The sequence below is a fragment of the Macrotis lagotis genome, chromosome X (assembly GCF_037893015.1).
Source record: "Macrotis lagotis isolate mMagLag1 chromosome X, bilby.v1.9.chrom.fasta, whole genome shotgun sequence".
Taxonomy (NCBI): Eukaryota; Metazoa; Chordata; class Mammalia; order Peramelemorphia; family Peramelidae; genus Macrotis; species Macrotis lagotis.
In genome coordinates, this window is record NC_133666.1 from 610,746,390 (window position 1) to 610,773,745 (window position 27,356).

A 27,356-nucleotide genomic window follows, 5' to 3' on the forward strand; every position below is an offset into this window, starting at 1 on the left:
ATACTCTCTACCTTAACAATATTCACAGTAAAACATGTTGCTTGGAACAAAACACAGTGCTCCAGATAGGGTCTGACTAGGGCAGAATAAAGTAGGCTGGAAATTAGACCCATGTAATAGAGCCCAAGATAAAATTAGATCTTGCAGTTTTCATAGACTATTGCTGTGTTATACTGAGCTGAGAATCAGAAAAAATCCTAAGATTTTTCTAATAAACTGATATATCATCCCCATATTGTACTTATGAAATTGATTTTTTGAATGTAAGCTTAAGCTTTTACATTTATCCCTCTTCAATTTCATTTTATTATGGAACCAGTCAATGCATGGGTGAAGTTGTAGAAAGACAGGGATACATTGTGGGTAGAGCTGCAAATTGGTCTAGTCACACTGAAAAGCATTTTAAACCATACCGAAAAGTGACAAGACTGTCAATTTTCTTTGATCCAGAAATGCCATTGATAGGTATATAACCTAAGGAAGTTGAAGATAAATATATAAAGATAGAGATATAGAGATAGAGAAAAGAGATATGTGTCAAAATGACATTTTATATGACAGCAGATAACTTGAAAGAAGGTAGAATATCATTGAATAAAGAAAGATTAAACAAACTATGGTACAAGAATGTAATGAAAGAGGACTCTGTCACAAGAAATAAGAGAAACAATTCTGAGAATTATGGAAAGACTTAAAGTGAAGTAAGAAAAACTATAATCAGTAAGTAGAACAATGATAATAATACAAGCGAAAAGAAAAATAAAACTTAAAAATTACTAAAATGACCATTATCTGTGAAGCAGAGATGTAAGGTTTCTACCCCTATGAGAAGGTTATTAAAAAGACAAAAAATCCCCATATATAAAATAAAATACTTATAGGAGCACTTTTCATGTTACCAAAGATTTGGAAACAAAGTACATGTCCATCAGTTGGGGGAATAACTAAACAAAATGGCACATGGAATATAAGAGAATTCTACAGTGCTGTAAAAAAAAATGATGAGAATGATGAATACACAGAAACATGGAAAGATCTATGTGAACTAATCTAGAATGAAGTAAGCAGAGTCAAAAAACAATAAATACATTAACTGGAAACAACCACACAAAAAAATCAAAAGTGAATGTAATAGAATTTTTAAAATGATCAATTTAACAGTTTTTTCTGCATTTGTACTTTGTATAGGGTTTGGCACACAATAGGCACTATATAAATTATTATTCCTTTTACTCCTTCCCTTTTCCCCATCTTATCCATATTTTACGTATGATTCTATGATTTGGTTTAAACTCCACATTACACATTAGAAAATTGAGGTCCAGAGATGTGAACTTTCACATGATTATTCATTCTTTTAGGATTTACTTCCCAAGTGGCAATGAAGTTAAAGTTTTTTCTCCCCCCCCCCAATTCTCAATTTAGGCATGCCACCATAAAGATTGGTTTTTTTTGCCCTGCACCTGTCACTTTCTGAGGAAATAAATACAAGCAGAGAAATGCATCCTACTCCCACTTCAGCACAAATAAATTAGAAAATTTTCATAAATAGAAATTACACTAATGGAAAAACTGCTTTAAATGATTAATGAGCACTCTTTACCATAAATCGACTTCCTAATTTGCATCCTGAACTTTCAGAATGCTGATTTGGTTATTATTCTGACCTCACTAAGTGCACTATTTCAGATTGTAAAATACATTTCTACTAAGCTTCCCAATGACCAAGAAACAAATGCATAAAAACTGCTACAAAAGTATTCATTAGTTGAACTCTAGGTAATAAAAAAAAAGTTTTCTTCCCAAAAATAAGAAAAAGGAAAGGATTAAACTATGTTTTGGTGGATAGAGGTACTGTATTGGAGAAATTGTATAACTTTTGAAACATCTTGCCCTAAAGATACTGTTCACTATCTTTCTACTTTTTCTCTGGAAAATGTTTTAAATATTAATTTATGCTCATTGCCTACATTACCCCTTTGTTATCTGGTTTCCAAATTTATCACTCAACTGTAAGTACTCTTTCCAAGATGAATAACAGCTGAGTCCTTTTCAGGGCTGATTTTCACCTTTGATATCTACCTGAGCTGCCTAACAGGTGAAAACCTGTGATCCCAAGAAGCTCTAGAATGCATAGCTGTCACACCCTGGTAATCAGTTTTGGCAGGTGGTTGAAACCAGGTTGAGGGTAACTGAGGGTTCTCAAACTCATTGGAGAGTTGTGGGGGGGTTTCCACCCCAAGCATGTGAAGTCTTCCAAAGCAGAATGGGCAGAGGAGAACAATTCATTCCAATGGCTATGAAGTCAGCTGAAGCAGGAGCTATGAAATGCTTAGAGCCTGGTAAGGCAATGAAGATGCCAAGGTCATCTACTGCATCTAGAGCCATCACCAGTTGTCCTGGCTCTTGCTGTGCTGCCTTGCTATGCTGGATCATGATGAATTTGGAAAAGAGAGTAAGGTGGCTGACTTTATTTAGTATAGCTCCCTCTCACTTAAATCAAATTCACCCATGCAATAAAAGATATCACTCATAACTATTCCTCAAAGGCCTGTGGCAACAGGCAAATGGGAAAGCAGCAGGTGCAGAGACAATGGGAGCTGGAGTCACAACCCTACACACAGGTGGCTCAGGGTACAGGGTCATTTCCCCACTGAAAGCAGCAGTGAGATTCAGCAGCCCCCAAATGACTGAGCAGCCCTTTTTTTTAGGGTTTTTTTTTGAAAGGAAAATGGGGAGGGGTAGAGCCAAGATGGCGACAAGAAGGGATGAATCTTAGGCGCTCTCTGATAAAACTTCGAAACTAAGGATTCTAACAAAACTTTTCAGAGACACAACCCACAAAGGGACCCAGTGAGGAAGTTCTCCTACTCAAGGTAACCTGGAAAAGAGCAGAAAGGCTCTGCTCCCCGGGGTTGGAGGGGCGGCCTGCCACAGGGGTGGCCCACCAGAGCGAAAGAACTTCAGCCTCCTGAAGGCAGCCCCAGGGTACTGGGAGCCCCGGCTCACAGCATCTGGGGAGTCTCCTGAGCAGCACCCCAGGGAGCAACGGGCACAAACTGGGGAACAGCAGGGAACCTCTGCCAGAGCAAGCACATGGAGCTCAGCCCTCAGGGCACACAGCTAGCAGCTTGGTCTTTCCCCAGCCTAGATCCAGAAACAGAAGCAGGTGGAGCCAGTAAGCAGGAGCCTCCAGGGCATGAGCCCATTGAGCTGAGGGAGGGCAGCGAAAGGGAGAGAGAGACTGCTGAGCTCTGTACTCTGCCTCTGGAACAGGACTCTGGGGTTCTGACCATATTCAGATCCTGATCGCAGTCTAGGCCCCCCCCATAGAACAGCAGGGCCCCCCCACCTCAGCCCCATGGCAGAAGGTGGCGCTTACGGTCATTCACAGACCAGGAGGGAGGACAGTCTCACACACTGAGACCCTTTTGGGAGTGTCCCAAAAGCTCAGGAAGCACCCCAAAACCAGGCTCAGGCTGGGAAAATGAGGAAGCAAAGAAACAAGAGGAAGACCATTGAGAAATATTTTGCATATGAGCCCAAGAAGGATCAAAATACTCAATCTGAAGATGAGGAAGCACAAGCTCCTTACTAAAGACTCCAAGAAAAACAGAAATTGGGCTCAGGCTATGACAGAGCTCAAAAAAGACTTTGAAAATCAAATGAGGGAGTTGGAAGAAAAACTGGGAAAAGAAAGGTGAAAGATGCAGGAAAAACATGAAAATGAAGTCAGCAGCTTAGTCAAGGAAATCCAAAAAAATGCTGAAGAAAATAGCATGCTAAAAACCAGCTTAGGTCAAATGGATAAAACAGTAGTTCAAAAAGTTATTGAGGAGAAAAATGCTTTAAAAAGCAAAATTGGCCAGATGGAAAAAGAGATAAGAAAGTTCTCAGAGGAAAACAAATCCTTCAAAGAATAGAACTCAGGGAGATTGATGAATTTACCAGAAATCAGGAATCAATACTTCAAAACCAAAAAAATGAAAAATTAGAAGAAAATGTGAAATATCTCATTGAAAAAACAACTGATATGGAAAACAGACTTAGGAAAGATAATTTGAAAATTATTGGAATACCTGGAAGTCATGATCAGGAAAAGAGCCTTGACATCATTTTCAAAGAATTACTACAGGAAAATTGCCCTGATGTTTTAGAAGCAGAGGGCAAAATAGAAATGGAGAGAATCCACCGATCCCCCAGAGAAAGAGATCCCAAAAAACCAACCCCCAGGAATATTATAGCCAAGTTCCAGAACTCCCAAGTCAAAGAGAAAATATTACAAGCAGCCAGAATGACACAGTTCAAATATCCTGGAGCTGCAGTCAGGATCACACAGGACTTAGCAGCAACTACATTGGAAGCTCGTAGGGCTTGGAATATAATATACCAGAAGGCAAAAGAGCTTGGAATGCAGCCAGGAATGAACTACCCAGCAAGGCTGAATGTCCTCTTCCAGGGAAAAAGATGGACTTTCAATGAACCAGGGGAATGTCAAATGTTCCTTCTGGAATGGCCAGAGCTGAACAGAAGGTTTGATCTTCAGATAGAGGACTCAGGTGAAGCATGGAGATTGGAGGAGAGGGGGAAATTATGAGGGACTTAATGATGATGAACTGCATGTATTCCTGCATAGAAAAATGACACTGATAATACTCATATGAAACTTCTCAGTTAATAGAGCAGGTAGAGGGAGCTTTTATAGTTGAAGCACAGGAGAAAGCTGAATTCGAAGATAAAATATGGTGTACAAATGGAGTCAATAGAAAAAAAGGGAAATGTAATGGGAGAAAGAAAAAGGAGAGGGGGAATAGGCCAAGATATTTCACATAATAAGATTTTTTTTTATTTCAATAAGCTATTGCAATGATATGGAAGGGGGGAGGCAAGGGGAATGAGGGAACCTTTGCTCTCCTCAGAGGTAGCTAGGAGGGGAAACAGCATATATACTCAATGGGGTATAGACATCTGGAGTAAGAAGGAGGGAGGGGAGCAGGGGGAAGGGGTGGGGATGTGAATAAAGGAGGAGAGGATGGACCATGGGAGGAGAGTGGTCAGATATAACACATTTTCTTTTTTACTTCTTGCAAGGGGCTGGGATTGGAAGGCCTGTCCAGGACCATAGGGCCAGGCAGATTCTGGCCCTAAGGGGTGTGGTATGGGGGCTCAGGGTTTCTTGGCCCCAGGACCAGGGATCTGTCTGCTGCACCACTCAGCTACCCGACAGCAGAGTCAGAGTGAAAGGAGAGAGAAAATATAGTACATGGTAGTGGAGAAATAAGAAAGGAGGGAGTTGCGATCAGCAATGGCAACGTTGGAAAAATATGGAAGTAACTCTTGTGATGGACTTACCATAAAGAATGTGATCCACCCATGACAGAGTTGTTGGTGTTGAAATAAAGACTGAAGCATTTATTATTATTATTATTATTTGGGGGAGGGTGCAGGGCAAATGGGGCTGGGTGGCCTGCCTGGGGCCACATAGCAGGATGATCTTTGGGCGTCTGAGGCCAGATTTGGACCCAGGTGCTCCTGGCTCAAGGGCCAATGCTCTGTCTGCCACCTAGCCACCCCTACTATTATTACTATTTTATTTTATTTTGGGTCTTTTTTTTCCTTCTTCTTTTTGGTTTTTGCAGGGTAGTGGGGATCAGATGGCTTGCATGTCACACAGCTGGGTGATTGTTGGGTCTACGGGCTGGATGTGGGCTTAGGTGCTCGTGGCTCCAGGGCTGGTGCTTTGTCCATTGTGCCACCTGGCCATACCTACAATTATTACTATTATTTTTTTAATTTTAATTTTTTTTCTCTCCCCTTTACTTTATTGCCCAAGCAAGTCTATATTCATGGGGGGAGGGGTATTTTGTTTACTCTTAAACAAGAATATTTTATTAATGTAAAAAAAATTTGTACAAAATGAGAATAAAAAAATAAAATAAAAATGAATTCAAAAAAAAAAAAAAAGGAAAATGGGGTAAGTGGCTTGTCCAAGGCCATGCAGCTAGGTAATTATTAAGTGTCTGAGGTCACATTTGAACTCAGGTATTCCTGACTCTAGGGCCGGTGCTCTATCCACTGAGCCACCTACCTGCCCCATGAGCAGCCCTTTTTAAGGATCACACTGTATACTTCCTGATGTAATGAAGGGGTTAGAAAAGTTGCCTTAAAAATTGTCTGCTTACCTAAATGAGGCCTGATTATGGGGGGGGGGGGGGGAATCCCACAGTGCAGTCAAGACACAAAAAAAAATCTGCACAAACTTCTTCAAAAAAGAGACCACAGGTACATGCAATGTACACACACTCACAGACAACACAAGATCCAATGGACCTGAAAGACAAATAGTTTTTGTTTCAAGAGAACTCAGCTGGTATGGTATCCAAACAGCATGCCTGAGTGAAATAAGGCTGGCAAATGAAGGTCAGCTTACAGAAGTTGGCGCTGGATACATGTTTTTCTGGAGTGGCCACAGTGAAAGGGAATGCCATGAAGCTGGGGTAGGTTCTGCAATCAAAACTCGTCTACATTCTTCAATGTCTACCAAAAGGAGTGAAAGACAGGATCATTACAATGAGATTGCCACTTCCAGAAAAATGCCATGCCACCATCATTAGTGCTTTTGCTTCCACCATGATGAACCCTGATGAAGTTAAAGAAAAATTGTTTGAAGATCTGGAGACCATTATCATCAATGAACCAAAAGAAGACAAGCTTATAATTCTTATAATACTCTAGTTTATGTGGTATATGTACGTCATGGAACGCTATTGTTCTATTAGAAACCAGTAGGGATGGGAATTCAGGAAGACTGGAGAGATTTGCATGAACTGATGCTGAGTGAGATGAGCAGAACCAGAAAAACACTGTACACCCTAACAGCAACATGGGGGCAATGATCAACCTTGATGGACTCACTCATTCCATCAGTGCAACAATCAGGGATAATTCGGGGCTGTCTGCAATGGAGAATATCATCTGTATCCACAGAAAGAACTGTGGAGTTTGAACAAAGACCAAGGACTATTACCTTTAATTCAGGAAAAAAACCCAATATCTTATTGTCTGATCTTGCTATCTCTTATACTTTATGTTTCTTCCTTAAGGATAGGATCTCTCTCATCACATTCAATTTGGAACAATGTATACCATAGAAACAATGTGTAAAGACTGGCAAATTGCCAGAGGTAAGATTAGGGGGAAAATTGTAAAGCTCAAAATAAATAAAACCTATGTAAATGTAAAAAAATAAACAAACAAATAATACTCTAGTTTATAATGCTAGAGTATGCTCAAGATTATCAGATGTGGCAGGGAATCCTTGGGAGGAATGGAGTTGGAACAGCAACAGCAATGGTCACTTTGTAATGAAGACTGCACATCTCATGACCTTCTCATCACAAAAACTGTCTTCTATTTACCTAAGTGCAATAAAATATCCTGGTTGAACCATTGTAGCAAACACTGGCATCTATTAGACTGTGGGATTGTAAAGAGAAGAGACCAACATAGGATGTGAGTATGACAAAGACAATGTATGGTGCAGAGTGCTGGACTGATCACAGACTCATCCTTTCTAAACTCTCTCTATATATACATTCAACCAAAGCAGCAGTTCCAAAGTGAAATGAATACTATAAGAATTAATATTAAGAAATTAGAGTGTCTCTCTGAGTGGGAATAGTTTGGTGCTAACTTGGAGAGAAAACTGAGCCAACACATAGTTGACAACAGTGGAGCAGAAAGAGAGTAGGCAGCTTTCAGAGAGCTGGTGTACAGTAGTACCACATTTGCTCATCTGAGCCAGAACACTCACAAATTCCAAGACTGGTTTAATAAAAATGATGGGTAAATACAGAAGCTGCTAAATGAAAAACAAGACTACCACTGGGTTTTGCCAGCAGGATAGTTCATCCATTTCTAATAATTCAGCATTTAATTCCATCAAAGGTAAAGTTCAAGTGAAGCTTAGAGAGATGCAGGACTCGACTCAGTAAGAAGGCAAATGAAATTCAATTTTATGCATATAGTAAGAAATCAAAATGCTTTTATGATGCCCTGAAGGCTATTTATGGGCCAAAGACATAAGGTGCACCTCAACTACTCAGTGCTGATGGATCCACATTGATTAACAACAGGGACATGATCCTTAGATAGATGGGATGAACACTTTCATAGAGTTCTTAACAGACCATCATCAATCAATGCAGAAGCCACCGACTGTTTACCTCAAGTTGAAGTCAACCAGTTCCTAGCTGAAGTTCCAACTGAAGAAGAGGTTTTGAGTGCCATTAGCCTCCTTTCCAAGTGGCAAAGTACCTGGTGCTGACTCTATTCCAGCTGAGATCTACAAGGTGAAGGATCCATTGCTCATTCCAAAAATTGACTGAAATTTTCCAAGTTATATCGCATGGAGGAGTTATCCCTCAAGAATTCAAGGATGCCTCCATTATCCATCTCAATAAAGGTAAAGGGAATAGATTGTCTTGTGACAATCACAGGGATATTTCTCTTTTGGTCATTGCTGTTAAGAGTCCTTCTCAATAGACTGATCCTTCACCTGGAAAATGGTCATCCACTGAAAGCTATGTGGCTTCAGAAAGGGTCAAGAACAGTTGAAATAGGGTTTATTGCTGAACAACTCCAAGAAAAATGCGAGGAACAGAACAGAGGTCTGTATACAATATTTGTAGATCTGACCAAGGCCTTTGAAATCATCAGTCATGAGAGTTTATGGAAAATTATGTCAAAATTTGGTTGTCCAGAGAAGTTCATCAGTATTGTACATCAGTTTCATGATGGCCTGCATGATAGGGTTCTGGATTGTGAACAATGCTCTCAAGATTCCACAGTCACCAATGGAGTAAAACAAGGATGTGTCATGTAGTCATGATGAATATTTAAAAAAAAACGAAAGAACACTGAAGAAATAGTTTATGAGACCTCTATGCCAACACAAGGACAGGATCAGACAGGATATAAGGCAACCTACACTGGGAGAGAGTTCATCACTGAGTCACTGAAATATTCAAATATGTGCAAATGAAAGGAATACCTGGGTCTTAGGTCCAGCTTTGTGATTAATTAATTGTGTGACTTAGGAAAGGCCTCTTTCTTTACCTCTCTCAATTACAGTTACTTCACCTACAAAGGGGAGATAATTCTTGCCAAGCCTACCTTACAAGGTTATTTTAAGAATCAAAAGCATTATATCAATGTAAATGAATAAATATAAAGTTATTGCTGTTGTTCAGACATTTCAGTTGTGTCTGATTCTTTGTGATCCCATTTGGGTAGGAGAAATCTAAAGCATACTTATGTAAATATCATATCATAGAAAAAATTGTGGCACTAGGAGGAAATAAATCTGAGTTCTAGTCTCAAATCTAACACTTAACAGTTGCATGACTGTGGTTAAATCACTAACCTTTAAAGGCTTAAGCTGACATTAATTTAAGTACTTGATAATTTTCTGACACCATTCTGGATGGAAGTAGACAAAGCAAGACAGTTTCTGACGTCAAGAAATTTACAGATTGGTAGAGAATATATAATACATGTACATAAATAATAAATACAAATTTAAAGATAAGAAAAAAGCTTATTTAGTGCTTGGAAGATAGTAGAAGGAAATCCAGGCAAGAAGAAAACAATTTGTTTCTATTATGGTAAAATTAATAGACATTTTAAAAACTAAATATAAAACAAGTTTAACATTTTCACATACAATTCTCAATTCTGTCATTTTGAATTGAAATATTCACATTTATGGTTGTTAAGATTAAAATAAATTTTTTAAAAAGAATTTGTTATGATCCTCCAAATTAAAGCAACATATATTGGATTATTTTGTTCCTTCAATGTTAAGCAGAAGGGAGGAAGGAGAAAAATGTAGCTCAGAATTGAGAAATGAAAGAGGGCCAAGACTTGTTTTCTATGCAGAAGATATAGACTTACATATTATAAATATTTTTTAGCATGAAAGTTGAAAAGAGCTCATGTGCCAAGCATAAAATTACATTTTGAAAATTAAACTGACTATATTTTAACAAACAAAAACAATGAAATGTGGGATACTGATGTGGGAATAATTTCCAAATAAATTAATCTATCTAGTCAGAAAACTTACATGTAAGAGTAAAGATCAAAATGGGCAACAAATTGGGAGACTTAAAATGAGAAGGAGATAAGAATTTTACAATTAAAACAACTTCAACTTGACCTATTTTTAAAATGCCAAAAGTGGGGATATATACACATACACACACACACACACACACACACACACACACACACACACACACACACACACACCCTCACCACCCTCTGGTAAGCATTGCATTATGAAAAAAGAGTCTATTTTTTAAAAAATCTTTCTCTATCCAAGATAGTGTCTCACAACACATAATAGGCATTTAATGCATTTTTGTTGAATTGGAAAAATGTATGTTAAGCACAAAGGGAGTGACTATAATCTTGTCCTTCACTGAGTTCATTATAAGATAGAGGGATCTCAATAACATGAAGAATAGAAAGTCAGAGTATGACCCTTAAAAAAAAACATAGGCAACAGAGTTAAATATAGTATTCGGAGATCACCGTAAATATTAAGGTAAATTATTACCTTCTCTCAATTAAATCCCAAGTACCTAGCTAAGAGCTGCTTGAGAGGTGGGAGTAAAGCCACATGAAAGACCTTTAAACAACCAAAGGGCAGAATGTATTGTCCTATAATTTTTGATTCTCAAAAAATTGTTTCTACTTAGGACTTGCATCAAAAAGCTGGGATGGATGCAAAGCTAGGGATAGATCCCCAAATTCCAAAGATAATTAACACAGGCATACCCCATGTTAGGAGTCCCTGTTCAATATTGTTTTGCAACAATGATGTTATTATAATATTATAAGCAAGCTATATCACAAATTGGTTAAAATCACATTGTAATAGTGGCTAATTTCAGGAGACACATTCTTTCTCCCCTTTGGTTGGTAATGTGAAGAGACAATGTGACATAAATCAACTCTCAGAAATGAGAAAACAATAATGAAATGAGAAAACAAAATTGAGAAAACAATCTAGCACCTAGACTGAAATATTCCTGTGTTGTGCTTAGACTGGGTAATACACCAAAATGTACTAAGTATACTGTACTAAAGATAGTTGTATTTCCTAAAATCATAGTCCAAATTTCATCCTTTTAAAATGTTGTAAATTTGAAGTCAGAGGACCCGAAACCAAATCTCTGTCCTGTTAACTGTCCATGACACTTTAAGCAAATCACAATTTTTTCTAAGTCTCAGTTTAGCTAACTATAAAATGATAAACTTATAGGCTTTTTCCATTTCTAGGATTCTACAATCTCATTGCTAGTTATGTTTATAGGGGAAAAATTATTTATCTATCTACTTATCCATCCATTTATCTATTTATTCATATCTGCTCAATTATATAATTTCTTTAACTTTATATAAAAAGGGGAATAACAACTGCTTGCATGAACTACTCAGTGTTGTCATGAGAAAAGTCCTTTTCAAAACTTATAGTATGCCCTATAAATATTTCTACTTTACATATAAGGAAACTGAATCAATACCTTCATAGATCATTTGCAGATGAGAAAATTGAGGCCATGAGAATATAAGTGATTTACCCATGATATCAAAGCCATTAAGTATATGAGGCAGGATTCAAATTCAACTCTATTATTTATTAATCTAGTACTCTATAATGAGCTAACAGCTGGTGAGAGATTGGCTAGTTTTAAACAGTAAGCCATGTAACAGCATTTACTCAATAGAATCTCTCTGAATTGCAAGCAAAAGTAACTAAGAGGGTCTGACACTGAGATTCCATGAATACAGTAAGATTTTCTTGTGGGTTGAAAGCTACAAAGGGATGATGAGGTTGAAAGGAGAACATATAGAAAAGGAAAATAGGAAAGATGTTTTTTCCAAATATCTTCATTCACACATATCAAAGAAACTCTGTTTTCAGATTCCAGATTTGTTATCTTCTTTAAGCACAGACTATAAACTATGCAGGATTTAACAGATGTGATAAACAAGCATGTTCTTATCCTAAAAGAAAAGTTCAAGTTAGAAAATTACTTTTGAAACATCATAAGCCTGACTTTGGCAATAATAATTGTGATCTATGTGTAATTCAGAGCTATATAAAAGGGTATTGATGATGGGTTTTTTATTCTAGAATCTTTAACACATGAACAAGGATAATGTTTTCATATCCATTATCTCATTTGAATTTCACAAAAAAGTCATGAGGTAGAAAATAAAAATGTTACTTTTCCAGAGGAGGTTTTAGCAAGTATGACAAAACTGAAGATCTGACATCCAGTAAGGACATTTTTGAAATGACTTGCATAGAGTATGAAACATCAGTACTTCTACAACCAGCTATGATTATTTATTTTCAAAGTTCAAAGTTTCTCCTCATAAGGAGGCTTCTGCACTATTTTTAGGAAGAATCAAAAGCCCACACAACAATCACACAGAAAAATTAAGAAATAGAATTAACACCCATCTAACCACTGATCACAGGGTTTACTGTCAACTACAGTTGACCAGGTGGTACTAATCACTGCCTGCTCCTCTATTCATTTTGTTTCTAGAGATTTAACTAAAGAATCAAACATAGATCCCTCTTTGGAACTTAAAGCCCTTGCAATCTTACTTCTAGTTAATTTCCTGGCTTACTTAGAGATTATTCCTCTTCCATTCTCTATACTCCAGCCAAATTAGGCTTTCCACTTTTTGTCAAATGTGTCACTCCATCTCCCATCTTGGTATTCTTTTGCACTGGCCATATCCCATCTCTACCCTCCCACTTCACCTGATTCTAGCTAGAATCCTTAGTTTCCTTCAAGATTCAGTTGAAGGGGGCAGCTAGGTGCAGCAGTGGATAAAGCACTGGCCTTGGAGTCAGGAGTACCTGGGTTCAAATCCGGTCTCAGATATTTAATAACTACCTAGCTGTGTGGCCTTGGGCAAGCCAATTAACCCCATTTGCCTTGCAAAAACCTAAAAAAAAAAAGATTCAGTTGAAGAATCATATGAAACCCTTCCTGAACTCCCCTCTCCACCTCCCCTGTTACTTATTTCTCCCTTAAATCACCTTGTAGCTATTCTGCATATAGAATACATGTATATGTTCTCAGTCCTGGCTAGAATGTAAGCTCCACAGAGGTGGAGACTTTCATTTTTGTATATGCGTATTCAGTGCCTACTTATTATGAAGTCTGGAAAATCAGAGCCTTAAAAAAAATACAGGTTTGATATGAAGATCAAATAAGATAAAGTATGCACACCATATTACAAGTCTTAAAACACTATATAAATACCTAATATTATTACAAGTCTGAAATTCCATGTCTCTGCTACTATCCACATTTTACAAATGAGAAAATTGACACTCAAAATGTGAATTAACTTACGCAAATTCAGATGGTTCATAAGGATCAGAGTCATGACTGAAACCCACTTTAACTCTAGTATACTATAAAGTAGTTTCTCCTTAATATAATCTCTTCAATGTTGTCTACCTAAATCATAGTATAAAACTACCTTCTTAAATAAAATTTAGGAAAAAACAAAATTTTTTTTAACTCAAGTGAAAAGGCAGCATACATTATATAGCTATATATTATATAGCTATTATATAGCTAATATCCAATAAATGGATGAAAAACAGGATATAATAAGCACTCACTTCAAGTACTGACCATATTGTGGTAACAATTCTAGTTACCTTCACTCCAGTCAATTGTAACCTCACTGAGAATAATCACGTTACTAATGCAACCATTATACAAAAAGAAGACCAGACAAGAGAGACAACACTATATCATTATAAGTACTTCCCTACTGCAAATGACAAAAGGATTGACATTTTCCATCAAAAAAAAAGATGCCAAGATATCTTTCTGTCTCGTAAGGTTTAGATGGGGAAGAACAATTAGAAATCACCCAAACTTGAACATTTTCTACATAATGAAACTGAACTTTAGAGAGGTTGTAAGTTTCATAAGATCAGTATTAAGTAAGAAAAATATAAACTCAGAACATCTAACTTCATATCTAACATTCTTTCTATTCTAATATGTTTTTAGTAAATGCAAGTCAGCATGGTAGAATGGGAAGACAGCCAACATCTCAAAGTAGGAAGCTCTTAATTTGAATCATGATGCTGGTATTAACTATGAACCCTGAGCAAGTCACTCAAGTTCTTGATTTATTTACAAGATGAGAATAATCTATTAATGCCTGTCAAAGATGATAGTTGAGAAAAAGGGGCTTTGTAAAGTGTCAACGGAAGTGTTGTTGTAATTATTTGTCTCTCTGAAACTTATATATTCAGTAAATACCTCATCCTTTTATAAAGAATAAGTAAGACAAAGCAATTTAAAACACTGGGACATACAGAAACAGTTTGCAAGAATCAATAATAGACATGCCTTGACAAAGGTAATTTAGTGACTGTGTTTCAGCAAAGAAAGTTATTATTGTTGAATAAAAAGTAGAGATATGCTCACCTACAGCATTCGGTTACTGCCCCCTATTGTCTAGGTGTGTGACATACCACCATTTAGATTTGGATTTATGGGAACTGTGTGTTCCCATAACAAATGCGGTCATTTTGAGGAGGACGTGGTTGTCTATCTGTGAGCAATGAAAGCAGACCAGAAGGTTTTCTTCATATACTACTTATAAAATGTAGGTCTAATTTTCTTTTTCTCTAAGACACCTGATTGATATTAATTCCAATTATATCATCTTTAAATAGGATAAAAGCAGAGATGTAAATAACTAAATTGGGCAGCTAGGTGACACTGTGAGTAGAGTGGAAGGCCTAGAGTCAGGTAGACTCATATTCCTGACTTCAAATCTAGCCTTAGACACTTACTAGCTGTGTGACCATGAGCAAGTCACAACTCTGCCTCAGTTACACATCTATAAAATGAGCTAGAGAAGAAAATGGCAAATCATTCCAGTAGCTTTGTCAAGAAAACCCTAAAAAAACTAAAAACAAAGATTAAAAACAACTAAAATACTTTAATACTTGCTTTTTAAAAAGCAACATAAAGGATATTTGTTAATTTTGATGAATCTGTAGGAGTGTCTTTCCATTAGAGATAATAAGTGAAAAGATGCTTAGTCCTCTACATAACTGTCAAAGTGAACTTCCTGATAGGCAGGTCTGATCATATTATATACACATCCTCTCACCCTCATTTCCTGTTACTACATTCCACTGATAGGATAAAATGCAATTTTTGTTTGGCATTCCAAGTCCTTCATAACTTATCCCTCTCCTATGCAGGCAGTCTCCTTGCACCTGATTACTCTCCAATTGCATGACACTGGCCTCTTTTTCTCTGTCCCCTTTGACTGGAACTCTCTTTGTCCTCATTTTTATCTCCCAGCTTCCTTCAAGTTTCAGCCAATATCCCACTTTCTACAAGATTTCTTTGTTTGTACTCAATGCTAGTGCCTTCCATTTTTTGTGCTATCTAGTTTGTTTTTGCATTTCTCAATTTATACATAACTTTTTGCAATGTTTCTGAGGTTCTTGATGGCAGAGACTGTCTTTGGCCCTTTTTGTATTCCCAGTAGTACCCCAGAAATGCTTGCTGACTGAATAGCCCTGGCTTAATTACTGTTGCCCAATGAAATCCCTCATCTCCAGTTCCTTTACCTTTGCCTGTTCATATAACTCAAATGAACTCCCTCCTCATCTTAGAATCTTTACCTTGATTTAAGGCACAGTCCAGGTGCCATCTCCTATTTGAAGTATCACCAGTTGCCTTTCAGACACCTAAAACTTGAAATCCTATGGATAAGTAAAAAAAAAAAAAGTATAAGATAGTGATTCTCCTCTCCCCTAAAAAATGGAATTTATCCATCATTCATTTAGCACTTCCAAAACTAGGATAGAATGAGCATGGACACATTGGATTGGACCCTGACTTTTAAAGATGGCATTGTTTTTAGACCGTTTAGAGCAGGGGTGGGAAACCTTTCTTCTGACAAGAGTCATTTTGGTTACTTATAAAAAAAAAAAAATGATTCCAGGCTATAATCGGTCAAACATTTAATTAACTTATCCCTACAATGCTGACAGATCTGTTGAATTTTGAGTCCCACCTGAGGTTGCCTTGACATCACCAGGGCAATAGGGCAGCAGCGCAAGAGGTTCTCCACCCTGATTTAGAATAACAGAATCTTAGAACATCAATTGAAAGGGACTTGATTATATATTTTGTTAAAGCTGGAAAAGACTTAAGAACATACAATGCACTGAATATAGATTGGTTACTGATGGTGGTTGTTCAATTGTGTCTAAACTCTTTATGATCCCATCTCTTGGCAAAGATACTGAAATATCTTAACATTTCCTGCTCCACTTTACAGATAAGAAACTGATGTAAAAAGGGTCACATAGCTAATAAATATCTGAGACCAGATATGAACTCAGCAACATGAATTTTCCTGACTTCAGACCCAGGACACTATACCACTGTGCCCACAGCTTCTGAATATGGCTTATAAGCACTCAAGTTGTGTAAAATAGAATGCTCAAGCTAGAAAGGACTTTAGAACATACAATATTAAAACACACAGAGTATAAGGGTCTTTTAAATAAAGTGACAAAACTAAATTCATTTCAACTCTTTTTATAAGTGAGGAAATAAAGACTCTGAGAAGTTAAACAACTAAATAATGGTTTTCCTATAACAAGTTGGTTTTTTTCTTCTTTTCTGTTCTTTGCCTAGTTATTGAGTAGATGGATATATGTCCTTTGTTTTCAAAGAAGACCATGACTCCAGGGAGATGATGCCATGACAAGAACATGAACTGAATTTGAGTGAGGGGCTGCTGTGCTAAGTCATGAGACTCACATTCTCCTCCAGAATAATCTAGGTCCAGTGACTAGATATGAATCAGAATGACTAGAAATGGTCCTGGATGTGAGGAAATCAGGGTTAAGTAACTTGACCAAGATTACATAGCTAGTAAGAGTCAAGTCAAGTCAAGTCAAGGCTGGATTCCAAATCCTGTGCTCTATCTCCTGTGCCAACTAGCTACCTAGCTTTCACAAGTGTCTGTGGTGCAATTGGTTGGCACATTCAGCTATTAAATGGAGCATTCATGGTTTAAGCACACCCAGGGGATATCTATATATCTATAATTTTAATGAAGGAATTGCTATAACAGAACTCTTAAAAAAAACCTTAAATAGCCACCCTTATTTATTGATCTAATTTGAAAATTTCTAAAATAATGTATGGATGTCAAATTACATTTGAATTAAAAAAAAACCTCTAAATATTTAGAAAATATCATTAAAAGCACATGATGAAATTATTGGCCAATTCAAACTTTTGACTGTTCCATCTGTTTGAATTCTGACTTACAATAACAAAAGTTGACTGTTCAGTCAATACCAGATGTCACTCCAGATGCTAAAAAGAGAAAGACAGAGACAGAGATCGTGTTCTTAATGTAAATTATCTCAATGCTCTTTAATTAAATTCACTCTACAGCTTTTCTTAATTGAAAGAACACAGCAGTCAGGTTATTCTAAAGAGAAAGCCTCTCATGGCCATTGGCTGTCAATGTCTCTGGAGTTTCCATAGTTAGCAAGATGTAACAAAGGAAGGAAAGGAATTTTTCAAATCCATTCAGGCTAAGTTAAAGAGATACTAGAATAAGTTTTAAATGGACTTTTCTATTTTCCCTTGGAAAGCAACTTAAGGACTTGATATCCAAATTTAATTTAATTCAAGTACTTAATGACCAGATATCATTGAAAAGAGTTCAAAATCCTGTTTCCTTTGTTTTTGTTTTTTAATGGGGCATATGGGATTAAATGACTTGTCCAAGGTCACATAGCTAGTAAATATCAAGAGTCTGAGGCTGGATTTGAACTCAGGTCCTCCTGATTCCAAGGCTGGTGCTCTATCCATTGTACCACTTAGCTGCCCTGAAAACAGCCCAAAATCACTATCACTGTTGTTAGGTGACCTAGTGCACACAGCAGTGAACCTGAATTCAAGAAGACCTGAGTTCAAATTCAGTTTGAGACACTTACTAACTAGGGGCAAGTCCTCTTGTCTTCTGTTTGCCTTAGATTTCTATTTGTAAAATGGAAATAATAATAACACCTATATCCCAGGATTGCTGAGAGGATCAAATTAGATATTTGTAAAGCACTTTGAAACACTTTAAATACCATAGAAATGATAACTATTTTTATTATCAGAGAATTTTAGAGTTGAAAAGATTGTTGGAACACATAAAGACTGTACAACACAATGGTACCAGGATGTAGAAAGTTAAAACAGAAATGAAGATTATCAAAAGTTGGAAGGTAACACATAGATAAATTACTTTGACACATCTCCATTTTGTTGTTCAATTGTGTCAGATTCTTCCTGATCCCATTTGGAGTTTTCTTGGCAAAGGTACTAGAGTAGTTTGCCATTTCTTTCTCCAAGTTATTTTGGAGATGAGGAAATTGAAACAAACAAGGTTAAGTGACTTGCCCAGGGTCATACAAGTATGTGAGGTTCTTTTTTAATTCAGAAAGATAATTCTTTCTGAGTCCACTGGGCCTCCTACCCCATTCAATTGACAATGGTAAACTGAGGCCCAGAGAAGTGAAGTGATTTGCTCAAAGCCAAAACACTAGTGACAAAATCAGAATTAGAATACAGACTTTCAGAATTTTAGCTTAGCAGTTTCTCCCCACTGTGCCACACCATCTCTAAGAAACATACAACACATTCTTTGTGTTTTCTGTAAGTACATTTTGACATGTAGTTCTCAAACATACTCAAAAACACTCAAACCTAAGTCTCAAATTAGATTGTTTTCAAAGGAAAAATATATAATCATCTAATTTCCTTCTCTTATTTAAGGGGAATGTGTGTATTGCTTTCAACAACAATAATCATCATCATCATCATCATCATATACATTTATAGAATACATTTGCTAAGGGTTACCATCACAACTATTCTGTGGTGTATATCTGTAAAACTTTTATAGTCAGTTTTTGCATGTGAAAGCAAAGTGAACTTTTTTGGACATGTTGAATTGAAATGGCTAAAAGATATCAAATTCAAGATTCCCAAAAAGAAGTTAGTCAGTGACTTGGGACTGGTGCTAAGGAAAGAGACTTGGACTGGATATATAGATCTAAGAATAATTTACTTAGATGCTAACCAATCAGCTCTATTAAAATTAACATAGGACCCAGGATATAGCAATAGGAAGCATCCAAAGTGAGTAGGAGTAATATAAATGAAGATCCACCAAAGGAGATTGAGAAGAATTCTTCAAAAACAAAAGTAAAAAAAAAGAAAGAAACCAGACATCTTTCTGAGTGGAGTCAAGATAGTAACTCAAAGCTAGGAAGCTCCTGAGAGCTTTTGTCAAAACAAGTTTAAATGAAACCTCTACAGAGATCTTAAAACTACAGATCCCACCAAAAAAAAAAAAGTGAAACAAGTTCTCAACTCTGGATGTTTTGAAGAAACTTTAATAAAGATCTCTCAGAGCAGCTAGGTGGTACAACAGGGGGCAGCTAGATAGAGATAGGTGTATTAGATAGAGAACCAGCCCTAGAGTCAGGAGTTCAAATTCAGCCTCAGACACTTAAAAATTGCCTAGCTGTGTGACTTTGGGCAAGTCACTTAACCCCAATGCTTTAAATATATAAAATTTAAAAAGTAAGAATAGTCCAGTGTAAGGCAGAGAACAAGATAGAGGCTCTTAGCAATAGTGCAACTCTGGTCAAGGCTCAGCAAGTATGGCAGCAAGCCAACAGTGAAGGTCCTAACCCTAGCTAGGAAAACAAAGTTTGAGCCCTGGGAATTCTGGGGCAACAGACAGGATTGAGTTGCATAGGCGTTGGCAAAAAAGGAGTGAAGAAAAAGAAACCAGCCTTTAGGCAATGGGGAATTTCCAAGCTACACTTTGAGCTCTACAAATTTAGAGAACAGAGAGATCATGCTTCTTTTTCTTGGACCCAAGGGACTGAAACAGGATCAATGAGTAGAAGGTTCAGAGAGGCAGATTCTGACTTGAGATAAAGAAAAAGTTCTGAACAATTTTTTTATTGTTTGATTATTTCAGTCGTGTCTGACTCTTTGTGACCCCCTTTGGGGTTTTCTCTAGCTCATTTTACAGATGAGGAACTGAGGCAAACAGGGTTGAGCAACTTGCCCAGAATCATATAACTAGGGCAAGTCTGCTTCCAGATCTGAACAATTAGAATTGGGTAAAGGTGGAATATGCTCCCTAGGGAGGTAGTGGGAGTTTCACCACTAGAATGTACTTAGTGTTAACATTTTCAGTAGCAGATTTGGGATGACCACTTGTAAATTCCTCCAGAATAAAATCTCTGACAAGACAGCTCAAAGATCCCTTCCCTGCAGATTCTAAAATTATTCATGATTGATGATTCTCCAAATCAGAGAATATGGAATCCTCAAGTGAAAAAGAGTTTTTAAAAGTCATAGGAAGTATTATCCTTTAAACTCAATAATTTGGTTAGTAGGGTTACATTTCAGGGAATTATAATAGTATTTGGCAATTTGATTGGAACAGAAGTTTTGGATAATACTTCAAGAGAAGATAAGACCAGAGACTGCATGCAAGTATGCAAGTAGTACAAAGAGAAACCTGGTCACTCCTTTCTCATCAAAATTAAGGACACAATACAGGGAAAATCAAGTAATATCTCTGTTCTCCTTGCTCATAAAATTAGAATAAGAATGCCTGAACTACCTATCTCATTGTGTTATTTGTTAAGACAAAATGAGATAACTTCAACACTGCATTGTTCACATCATGTGTCTTTTCTATCTCTACTTACTTTCCGATAAATGGAGAGAAGAATAACCTAAGCAGGTATACTAACTCATTTATGTTCTATAATCTCAAATGGGCTCTCAGTGAGGCAAAGCAATCCTTTAATTTATCTCTAATTCTCTCCCCGACCCAGAAGCTATCCAAACTATTCTGTCAATCTGCTCAGCTGAAGACTCAATACTTTACTGGACAAGCTGAAAGAAGAGGTTTTGTTTTGTTTTGTTTTGTGTCTTTACATTCTCAGCATATAATACAGTGATACACACATATTAGAAACTTAACAGATGCTTGTTGACTGATAGTTGAAATGAAAAATTTTTATAAGATGAAGGAAATTGATTTCCCTCCATCCCAAAGTAGTACATCTATCCATTATTCTGACTGATCAACAAGTCTAACATTCTTCAAACTGGTATTAAAGCCTTTCCACAATCCAGCCCTATCTCCCACTGCTCCTTTCTTTCTTTTTTTTTCTTCAAGGCAATGGGTTTAAGTGGCTTGCCTAAGGCCACACGGCTAGGTAATTATTAAGCCTCTGAGGTCGGATTTGAACCCAGGTACTCCTGACTTCAAGGTGGGTGCTCTATTCATTGAGCCACCTAGCTGCCCCTCTACTGCTCCTTTCCAAATCCTTTAAGTTTAATCATGTTATAATCTTGGCTGTTCCATGAATATCTACCATTACTTAGGTTATTGCTTCTGTCAATTACTTAGAACTTAGAACATCTATGCACTCCACCTGGACCTATTGAAATCCTTGGCTGGTGACCTCTTAAATGTCATCACTATGTTAAGAGTCAAGTTGCAGTGTGTCTGACAATGGCTGATTAGACTATTATGAACCCAGAGTATTCTACCACACTATGGGTTGGGCAGAAAGAGCATGTGAACAATTAGAGTGGATTTTAACTGCTTCAAGAAGCTTTTCCTAATTTCCCTCTGTCAAAAATGAGCCCTCTCTCAACTAGGAACTAGCATTTTGTTCCTCTCACATATACGCATTTATATTTTCATTACATTTTCTTTTTCCTTATGTGAATCATGCAATCTTAGCACTGAAAGAGAACTTTAAAAATAATGGCAATCAGGTAATCACAGTAGTCTCACATATATTTAGATATAGATGTAGATAGTAGATATATACACAAGCATATACATACAAATACATTTGTATGTTTTTGTGTTTCTAATATATGTCCTTCATTTTCGAAGAAGACCACAACATCAGGGAAAACTGGATTTGAGTGAGAGGGTGCTATGCTATCAGTCTCACTTTTTTCCTCCACAGCCATCTGGGTCCAGTGACCAGATATTAATCAGAATGACTAGAGATGGTCCTGGATGTGAGGCAATCAGGGTTAAGTGACTTGCCCAAGGTCACAAGCTAGTATGAGTCAAGTGTCTGAGGCTGGATTTGAACTCCCATCCTCCTGATTTCAAGGCCAGTGCTCTGTCTACTGTACTACCTAGCTGGCCCAATAGTGCATTTATCTATGTATATAATGCATGTATACATGTATATGGATTTATGCTTCTTTGTATATACAAGTTTTCAATATACATTATCCCATTTAAGTCTTACAGCAACTTCATGAGCTTGATAGTATGGGTATAATTGGGTATATTTCCTATTTTATAGATTAAAATAAAGATTAGCCAAGGTAAAGTGTCTGGTCTTGTCACACAGCTAATAGAAATAAGAAGCAGAAATTGAATTCAGACCTTTCTGATTCCAAGTTCAACATTAACCACTCTTTATTAATAGATTATTTCCCTCTTCTTCATCAAAAAATGAATAGTTCATGTGAACACATCCAGGGAAACAGAAGTTCACTATCCTATGGGAACCCATTCAATCTTAAGACAATTCTAATTAGTAGGAATTTCTTGATATTTAACAAAATCTGCATCCCTAGAGTTTCCCTCAGGAGACAAGGAGAAATGCAGTCCACCTTTGTGTCCATTACTTACATTGCTTGCTGGGCAGAAAGTATATTTTATTGATCATTTTATCTGATCATTTAACACAAAACAAAGGGTCTTGTTCACAGTAGTCATTTATTGAATGGTCATGAAACATATAATCATTCCTGTGCTAGGTGCTATAGGGAAAAGAAATAAAAAGGAAGGCAGATTGGGGCAGCTAGGTGGTACAGTGGATACAGCATCAGCCCTGGAGTCAGGAGCACCTGAGTTCATATCTAGCCTCAGACACTTAATAAATTGCCTAGCTGTGTGACATTGGGCAAGTCACTTAACCCCATTGCCTAAAATAAATTTTACAAAAAGTATATGGCAGAACCATGAAGGAAGGGTAACTGGTATAATAGAAAAGCCCTGGACTTAAGAGTTAGAAGTCCTAGATTTAAATTATTTCTGTGATTCATAATAGGTATGAGACCCCAAACAAATCACTTCCTCTCTCTGCCTCAGTTTCCTCATCTGTGAAATAGTTATCATTATATCCATCTATCCCACTGGGCTATTATGACAAAAGCACCCAGTAACTATGAAACCCATAAAAAACTTACCTAGTATTGTTCTTAATGGACATGACAAAGGCATAATCATAAGGCATATGACCATTTAACCTCTAAATGCCCCAGTTTCCTCCTTTGCAAAATTGGGATAAAAACACACTACCAATATCTCAGTTCTTTTGTAACAAAGGTACTATGAAAATCTAAAAGGACTATGGATCTGATCTCTCTCTCTCTCTCTCTCTCTCGATTTCTTTGGCTAGCAATAGATGACCATCTGTGTCACTGCACTGTACACCATGAATCCAACCCAAACTCTGTATTCCTGAAATCTGCTTCAGATCCACTTCAATTTAAATGCAAATATTCCATGTTTCCAACACGCTCTTGAGAGATTGACTGGGTTCTTTCAACTCAGGATACTTGAGTTCAGAATGAATAGTGTTGAAGCTTAAAGAAACTGTTTCATCCTGTATGTAGACGTATGACATTTGCAAATGTGGACCAACAATGCCCATCACATAAGACCTTGTCTTGATCTTTTTCTTTTTTTAAAACAAGTGATCAGTACCATTTTCCAAGGAACATAGATGCCTTCTATGAAACACCCATGTTGTAGTCACTGCTTGATTCAATTCCTGTTTGAATTATGTCTTGCCTCCTCTCTGAGAAGAGCCTGTTGAGAACATACATGTTTGAGACTTCCAAATCTCTTCAATGGTGGCAGATCTTGACTAGGACAATCCCGTCAACCAACTCTTCAATACCAAACATCTATGAAAAGTAATCTATGGCTCCTGGTTACATTTTCTCACTTCGGTTATCACTAAAATAACCCCTTTTCTTATCTTTAGCTTTTCTTACTATTCTTACTAGGAATATTACAATAATTCCCATACTATTCCTATAGGACTATGCCAAGCTTTGGTGTTGTAGTCATTCTCTGCTACCTGCAACCCCTGTCACCTTTTGTACAAACTTTTTAAAATACAAATTTTAATTTTTAAAAAATTTTAATATCGTTAAATACAAGATTATAAGTACTACTTTTATCTGTTTAGACCACTCTATTTTCATTCAGTTTCAGAATTTTTTTGTACCAATTTCATTCCTCAGAGCAGTTTCCAACACCCAATCAATTAACAAAATCTATTGGTCCAGCCGCCAAAATACTTCCTCCATTCATTCCCTTCTCTTAAACCCTAGTACCACCACCCTAGGCTTAGCATATTACTTCTTGCATGAACTACTTTAATAGTCTCCTAAAGTGTCTTTTCCTCCTAACCTATATATCACATAGCTAATGCACAGGCTGCCATACAGTTGCTCTGCTGAAAAACCTTAAGGGATTTCTCATTGTCTTGGGAATAAAAGGACTTTTTAGTCCTCAGTCTAGAATTCAAGATCTTTCACAACCTAGCTCCAAAGTACATTTCCAGCTTTCATCATTCCCCTTTATTTACTGTATATCTTAATTAAAATGAACTATAAGCTATTCTTTAATCTCATTCTACCCTGTCCTGACTATATATTTCTGAATACTTTCCTACAAGCTTGGAATGATCTCTCCTGCCACCAGCATTCCCCTGAGCTTCCCTACCCATCCTTCTCATTTGCCACAACCTCCCTTCAAGCCTGAGTTTATGTGTCACATCCTCCATGAAACCTTTTGTGATTCCTGACTCAAAGAATATTTCATATGACTATCTGGACCATTCCAATAAAAAATGGTTCACATATTTCTAAGGGTATGCTTTATCTTACTTCATAATTTGTAAATTCCTCAGAGCAGCAACTCTGGTTACTTTACTTCATCATCAGCATCAGGCACAGTGCATTCTATATAGTGTATATAGAATATTGTATAAAGTAAGCTCTTAATAAATGTTTGTTTTCAATATGGTATTTTTTAATAGTTAAAAGACAGTTTTAATAAGGTCTAGGAAGGTATGTTAGAAATCATTCTATATACCCTTCATTTTACAGATAGATAAACTGAGTCTTAAAGAGGGGAAGGGACCAAACCTAGGTGATTCAACAACTTTTTAGAAAAGTCAACTTTTTGGAAAATCACTCTTAGAATGACAATTACAACAACTTTTTTGGAAAATTTCTCTTAGAATGATAATTTCTGGCCCTGTAAAGCCAAACTTACTAAACCAGGTTTTCATCCTGTCCACAGCCTCCATTCCCAAACCAATAAAGGCAAAAATAAATTGTGACTACAAATTAATAAGTCTTAGTTTTGTGTGACGTGAAACCACTTCCAAGACTAGTTCCCAAGAAGGACTCAAGATATGTTATAGCAACAGCAGCAGTAACCAAAGTATGCCACCTCCAAAAGAGATTCTCTAAAGGAAAGCTCTCAGGTGGGTGCATGAGCCCTGGTGTCTTTGTATTATGGACTAGAAGGCTCTGAGGTCCTTCCCAAATTTAATATTCATTTAGTCATGGAATATTGGAACTTAAAGGAACCCCTGAGCTCTAATTCAATATATACTTAGAAAAGACAATCCTCTGATATATTACTGAGGGGCTAAAGTTACTCCTGTCTAAAGACCTCCAGACAGGTAGCTTATTTCTGCTAATGTTGGGAGATTTTTCTTCATGCCTTATGAAAAGCTCTCTACAACTTTCTAGTTTTGATATCTAAAATTAAGCAAAACACATCTAATTTATCTTCTAAAAGACAGCCTTCAAATACTATAAAGATGGCTATTTTGTTTCCCTAGTCTTTCCTTCACTTGAGGAGTCAAAAGATATGTTTAAAACATTTTATAAACCTTAAAAATTATATTATTTATAATTATTATCATTTTACGGTTAAAACTTAACTACTGAGAATATATGAGGAGGTTTATTAATATATGTTCTCATATATGGGTTCAGCTACCAACATTTTCCTCTCTCCATGCTTTCCATCTCAATTGTTTCATGGTAGTTATACTTGGCTCTTAAAGGACTAAAGGGATTAAAAGATTTAAATTCCCAAGGTCAAAAGGTCAAGGGGTAGAAGGGAATTGATTTACTTGTTTGAAAGATTAGGATAAGGAAGGCATAAGATGAGGAGTACTTGTCTAAGTCAAAAGCTCTTTTTCCTTTACAATGCAGCCTCCCTTCCCTGGAGCTACAGAGAAAATAAATGACTAATAGAATCATAATTTCAGAGGCAATCCAATCTAACAGATACCTGAACAGAATTCCCTTGACAACAAATTGCTAAAATCAGAATTGGCAAAAATTATTTTTCTCTAAATCAAAGAGACCATAAAACCCCAAAAGCACTATTCTCATATTAAATCAATATTTCATTATGTGCAGCCTTAAAAGTATTATGATTTAAAGAAAAACCAACATCTATTTTATTTAGACCTCCCCATCATGACATTTCTTAGCTATTTATGGCATAAGCAATAGTTAGGAATCTATAATTAAGTAGCTTATTTGGTTTCCCTTTCAAGAACCCTAACACTTATAAAATTGGTATGGTTACCCAGTAAACTGCTGAAGCATTTTTTATTAACATCTCATTCTGTCAAATCTCAAAGGATATGATATTCCAGTGGATGTCTAACTTGCTGTTGATTTCCAGACCCCGGGCTTCCTGCCTTTCCTCTTCAAGTTGTTTGGGGTTTGTAAACCGAGTCCTTTCCGAAGGAGATTCTGGGAAGCTCTCAAAGTTGAACTTGTCTACTTGAATCGCCATTCTGCAAGAAGGGATAGAAGGAGAAAAACAAAAAAAAGAAGTTATTGGTAGGGTTATTTCCCATAAATATCTTGATTCAATTGGTCCAGGTCAGCATGAGACAATATAATAATTATTATGACTATTCACAGTATTAGATATTTTGAGAGTTAGAAGTGGTGATTTAGACCAACCTAAATGCCATAGGAAATATGATACCTTTCAAGATAACCCATTTCTACTTTTATTAATTCATAACATTGAATTAATAATAAGAAATAACACAACCACCCATCATG

At 36.7% G+C, this 27,356-nt stretch overlaps 1 protein-coding gene across 2 annotated transcripts in view; it reads right to left on the reverse strand.

The window, feature by feature from the left end:
* Positions 1-27,356, reverse strand: part of TRAPPC9 (trafficking protein particle complex subunit 9) — a 1,041,075-nt gene that overhangs the window by 330,211 nt on the left and 683,508 nt on the right. The window contains exon 20 of one of the 2 annotated variants that reach the window (XM_074202721.1): positions 26,926-27,079. In XM_074202721.1, coding sequence (XP_074058822.1) covers positions 26,926-27,079 — 154 coding nt within the window. Of the gene's footprint in view, positions 1-4,926; positions 27,080-27,356 lie in introns of those variants that run through there. The other variant, XM_074202720.1, reaches the window with a different exon arrangement.